This window comes from Podarcis erhardii (genome assembly GCF_964252035.2).
Source record: "Podarcis erhardii genome assembly, chromosome: 15".
In the NCBI taxonomy this organism is placed as follows: Eukaryota; Metazoa; Chordata; class Lepidosauria; order Squamata; family Lacertidae; genus Podarcis; species Podarcis erhardii.
In genome coordinates, this window is record NC_138505.1 from 20,104,591 (window position 1) to 20,110,590 (window position 6,000).

Sequence of the window (6,000 nt, forward strand, 5' to 3'; positions counted from 1 at the left end):
TTTTGACGGCATAATTAATTTCTCTTTGCTAGTCAGGAGGATGTTGCCACATGAGCAAAGCAGCTTTTAGAAGATGATGTGCTTAGATGTGAGGGCTGGGCATGAGAGATGATATGCACGCAGAACTATAGGAAAACATTGGAACAGATCGCAACGTATGCCCGTCATCGGATCTCATGGCCCTCTGAGCCCCTGGTTGTGTGCCGTGCATTATTGCGCCATTGATTAGGTTAGCGAGGGCAGCCTCTCGTCTGCGCTCCCTGTCTGGCTCCTGAAGCCATTTGATTCGTCTCCTATCAGCTCTTCCCAAATTTCATATTAGTTTATTCCTTGTTTTGGTTCCTTCCTCCAAACAGCTCAGAGTAAGAGCATAAAAAGAGCCTGCTGGATCAGGCCAATGCCCCATCTACCGTATTTTTCGCTCTATCAGACGCACCCGACCATAGGACACACCTTGTTTTAGAGGGAGGGAACAAGAAAAAAAATTCTCTCCCTCTCTGCGCAGCGCCCCTTCAGCGAAGTGGCAGGAGAGCCCCTTCCATTTCTCCTCCTGTTTCGCTGAAGGGCCGCTGCGCAAAGAGGGAAAGCTGCGCAGCGCCTCTCCAGCGAAGCAAAGCCAGGAGAGCAAGAGGGGTCGGTGTGCACCGACCCCTCTCACTCTCCAGGCTTCAGTAAAAGCAACGTGAAGCCAAGGAGTGCAGTGGGAGCGCTCCCACTGTGCTTCGGAGGCTTTGCGTTGTTATTGCTGAAGCTAAGGAGCCTGCATTCGCTCCATAAGACGCACACACGTTTCCCCTTAATTTTTGGAGGGGAAAAGGTGCGTCTTATAGAGCGAAAAATATGGTAGTTCTCACAGTGGCCAACTTAGATGTTTGTAGGAAGCTCGCAACTTGGACCTGAGCTCAGCAGCATTCTCTCTTCCTGTGGTTTTCAGCAACTGGTATTCAGAAGCGTTACTGCCTCCAACTGCGGATGTGCATTAGTTTCGGAAAGTATGAAAAATGTCATGGAGCTGGTCCCATTTGGTTAGATTTCCCTAGGGTTGTAAGGGACCTGGGAGGCCATCTATGTAGTTCAACCGCCTGCTTAACAGAATTTATTTATCTCACTAACAAAATTTATATACAGTGGTACCTCAGGTTACGGACACTTCAGATTACAGACGCTTCGGGTTACCGACTCCGCTAAGCCAGAAATAGTACCTCGGGTTAAGAACTTTACCTCAGGATGAGAACAGAAATCATGCCTCAGCGGCGCGGCAACAGCAGGAGGCCCCATTAGCTAAAGTGGTACCTCAGGTTAAGAACAGTTTCAGGTTAAGAACGGACCTCCAGAACGAATTAAGTTCTTAACCCGAGGTACCACTGTACTCCTTGTTTGTAAGCAAACCTCTAAACTGTTTGCAATATTATATATTGTGTTTTATATATATATATAACACAAACCCATTAAAGTTATTGATTGAAACCCTTTTTTAAAAAATGGGTTTTAAAAAATATTCAAAGGATGATGAACATCAACAGCAGCTTAAAAGAGATAAAACACACCTCACTTCTCTATGTCTAGGTAAGCTTGCTTGATTAAAAAAGTACAGTGAAGATGCCATGCTAAATGATCGCTTCCTTACAATAATCCCAGACAGATGGCCATCCACAGGCCTGAAGAGAAGGACATACCAAAAAGATGACGGGACTGAGAATCTTGTTTCATCTCTAGTAACGGGATGGCATCCTTCACTGAGACCGCATCAGCTAGCCAGATCACAGCACACTGGGGCGGCTATGTGGCCCCTGTAGGAGCCAACTCCCCAATAAAATATTTGAGGGGACCACCCCACCCAAAGTTGGTGGGCATTGCCATTCAAATGGTGTGCATGTGCCGCATCTTGTGGATAGGGCTTATCCCCCCCAAATTTTTTATTCAATTTGGCACAGAGTTAGCCATGAGCAGGACATCCCACTACCTTCTCTCTTGTTTTCGATTTTTCTTTTCCAACAGGTCATTATTCTGTGGCTGCCAAGCCTCCTCAGCCTTCCTTGGACTGCTCTGGGAGAAGCAAACCCTTCGTTTGATTTTTTTTTATTATTTTTTGCTTCTGAAAACGGCCAGCTTTCTGTGAAGACACCAATCACGTCCGTCCTCTTAAGCAGCCCCCTTGTTGGCTTGAGTTCTGTTGGCACTCATCACCTGTGTTTGCTATTAGAGGGAGTGATTTAGCGTAGCAGAGAGAAAGAGAGAGAGATTTGGCTTTGCCCCAGACTTTCAACTCTCCACTTAGGGCTGATCTTTAACTGGACAGTCCCGGAAAGCTGTTCTTCATATTCCCCTCTGTAGAGATCTCTTTAGCAGCCTGTGCTTTGCAGCATTCTGAAATCAAGGAGGCTGTGTGTGTCTATTTCTGCAGTCAAGAGGCCAAGTCGTTCTCCATACACCCAGGGGAACATTTAGCCTAGTCCCCCTAATTCACTGACCCTGCACCACTGTAGACAATGCTATGCAAGGTAGACCAATGGTCTGACAACAGCTTCTAGTGTTCTTGTTTACATTGGGGAACCACACGGCAGAACAAATTATTTTATTTTGCTTTCTTTCGTGCTGGCAGCGTTAAGAATGTGGACATGACCCTGTCCTGTAGCTGCATCCCATCAAATAAGGAATGCTTCAATTATGCAACCTTGCTCTCCCTTTCTCCCCTTAACTGCCGTGCAAGGACTGCATCGATGCTGCAGTCCCTTGCTCTTGCCACAGGCAAACCTGGCCTCTGTTCAAATAGCAGCACCGTTGGTTGATGGGCAGAGAGAGGGGAAAGTTGCTCAGCAGACCAAATGTGCATTAGAGGCTTCCTGGAAGCCTTTGCTGGAACATTTGCAGCATGTGATTCGAACAGCACCAAATCCTTGGTATTCTTTCTGTGCGTGGTGGCCTTCCCCAATCTGGTGCCCTCCAGAGGCTTGGGGCTACAATTCCCATCAGCCCCAGTTAGTTGGTAGGAGCAGCTCTCCCTCCCTCCTCTCTCGTCTCCTTGCATGTTATTTTTCTTGTGTTGAGCCAGGACCCCTGTCAGGGAAGCTTCTTCCTTTCACAAGCAAATCTCTTCCTGTTTTCTTTTTCATCACATTAGGAGGGTCCTAAGAGCTGGTGAGTAGAGATGGAAGGAAGAAACCATTCCAACCAAGGAGGAATGGCAAACCAAATTGATGGACGATGCTGAAATGGCAAAATTAGAATCAGAAACCAAGAGGACAAGAACTTCAAAAAGGAATGGGAGTAAAATTAATAATGTATTTAGGAGACCATTGTAAGCAGATGAAAATATTAGGACTTTAACCGCACTTGTAAAGTAACCAAAAATATGGACGATTTAGTTGGATATAAAATTTGGATAACAAACTGATATGCAGTTGTAAACATTGTCATTAGGACCTATGGAGGGGATGGGGTGGGGTCCCAGAGTAATCTCTTTATATGGTTTTTTAATTGCTTTTGTTATATGTTTATATCTTCTTAAAGTCAAATAAAAATTATTTATCAAAAGAAAAAAAAGCTGGTGAGTAGGGTGGTCTGCTTTGAGACACTCCATCATAACCTGAGCCTTTTACTGAACGCTCACCCATCATGGATACCCAAGGACACGAGCCACCAATGATCTTGTGCCTAACATCTGCTAGAACCCCAGCATGCAGTCACAACCTTGCAGCTGAAGGTTACTGTAGAACTCAGAGAGCCAACTCTGTCTCATCTTTTCAGGAGAGGTAAGTATTATTTGATCCCTGCCTTTCCAATTTCCTAAATCTCTCTACCCTTGCATTCTCCAAATCTCCGTTGTTCGCATTCCCTGGGGCATCTGGGACTCTACCACAGCTCTGCCAGTTCCGGGTAGCACCCTTCCCCGTTCCTTGTACAGCAACAGTTAGACAAGGGGCGGGAAACTGGTGATCCTCCAAATGTGCTTGGGCTCTGACTCCCATCAGCCCCAGCCAGCAAAGCTCAAAGGCCATGGATGATGGGAGTTGTAGTCCAGGACCATTCAGAGGTTCAGAGGCTCCTCCCCCCTGTCTTTTTGATGTCTACACCTGACCCAGTACCAGGTTCTCAGGTGTGCATGCAGGAGCCAGGCCCTGTGAACAATAGGACTTTGCAAGACTGGGGCCTTCCTAAGTTTTTTCTGAAGAGGCAAGGCACGGCCACACAGGTGAGGCCAATTGGTAACTCACAGCACCTGGTGGAAAGAGCTGGGAAGGGATATAAGGTCAGCATTTTCCCTTCAGCTCTTTGCCACAGCAACATGTTCCCTGCCTTGCTGCATTTGACTCCTTGACTTCTTGCTTCCTGACCCTCGGACCCTTGGCTTCCTGACTCCTGGCTTCTGGACTCCCGTTCCTGCTCCCACCCTGCCATCTTGCCCCCGGTCCCGACGTCCCCAGCTGGGACTTCGATCGCCCTTGAACCGGACCATGACACAGGTGCTGAATTCTAGAAGGACGAAACAGAATCCCCACAGGTTGGGGACCTTGCTGAGGATCTCCTTGAGGGTTCTTCTGGAGGGAGACCAGCTGAAGAAACCAGAGGAGACACACAGTCCTCAACAGAGCTGGCACCAAGAGATCTGGACCAAGGAGCAGTGACATAGCTTGTGTTGATGGACCCAGAGTCATTGTACATCTTGTGGGCAAGGAGTCATCTCATCAGCTAGTAATCCCTGAAACATCACCACCAGGTGGGTTTAGGATGTGGGCTAGGAAGTCAAAGGACCCCTCCCTGAAGGTCTGTAGATGTCAAAGCAATGAAGGGGGCTGTTTGTGAAGTTTCTTCTCCTTAACACACCTGTGCGCAAATGTGTACATGCGAGCAATAAAATGCCATTTATTTATTTTATTGCATTCAAATCCTACCTTTTCCCTCCAAGTTGCTCAAGCCCCCACAACTACCCTGTGAGGTAGGCTAGGCTGAGAGGCAGTGACTGGCCCAGAATAATCCAGTGGGCTTCATGGCTGAGTGAGGATTAGAACCCTGGCCTCCCAGTCCAGTGCTCTAACCACTGCACCGCACCATCTCCATGCAGTGCCCAAACGGCACACCACTGAGAGTCATTTTTGAAACCTTTATTTGTATTTCTAGCATACTTTTAATAGGACTTGTGCTTTGCGTTGTTTCAATAAATAGCTCCTTCTTCTGGCATCTTTTTTCTTAAAAAAAAATAAAAATTCAAAGGAATATTTTTGTCGTCTGTAAAGGCCAAACTGTTCTTATGCTAAATGCTGTTTGGTGTTACATCTTTTAAAATAGCCTACAGGAAGGGGGAAATGAACCCTTTCCTCCCACACGACAGCCCCTCTCTGCACTATGCATTTAAAGCAGTATCATATCATTTTAAACAGCCAAGGCTTCTGCAACCAACTCCCTCAGTGAACATGGGAGCAAGGCAACATGACCCAGGAGGGGTTTTCTCAGAGTGGCAGCGCACACTGAGAATCTGCAGCGAGGACTCAGAGTTCCTAAGCAACTTATTTCCAGTTAAAGCTTAGCTGCATCAAAAATACAAGTGTACTTTAATTAAAAAGCTCTCCATGAGGGATAGCGCTGAACAGTGTCACTAGTAAAGGCACAACGGTTAGGGTCCGTTATAAAATGGTATTGCAGGTTTACACGAGAACTTTGCTTTCGAGCCCCTTCAGCAAAATGATTTCTCAGAAATCTATTGCTCCCTAGAATGGGTTACCACCTTTACCGTGCCTGTAAAACAGCTCTAGCCAACTTCTAGGCCTTTCCGTCTACCTGAGGGATTTGTCAGGCTTATCGTATTGGACAAACCCCTAAGCGCCCTAAACTGCTTTCCGAGCCAGGCCCTATCTGGCAGTTAAACTGTCAAAATGAGCCTTTTCCATCCTCTCTCCCACCTGATGGGACGCTTCTCATCCCTGCCATGGTTGGCTGAGAGAGTCCTGGAGGTTGACCCAATGGTCTGTCCATCACAGCTTCCCCCAAAGACTCATGGGAATT

General features: G+C 47.0%; 1 protein-coding gene across 1 annotated transcript in view; it reads left to right on the plus strand.

The window, feature by feature from the left end:
- The window catches only part of FBXO21 (F-box protein 21), a 36,871-nt gene extending 33,137 nt beyond the window's left edge, over nucleotides 1–3,734 (plus strand). Inside the window, exon 13 of the mRNA XM_081841905.1 lies at nucleotides 3,536–3,734. Coding sequence (XP_081698031.1) covers nucleotides 3,536–3,551 — 16 coding nt within the window. The 3' untranslated portion in view covers nucleotides 3,552–3,734. The remainder of the gene's footprint in view (nucleotides 1–3,535) is intronic.
- Nucleotides 3,735–6,000: the final 2,266 nt, after the last annotated feature.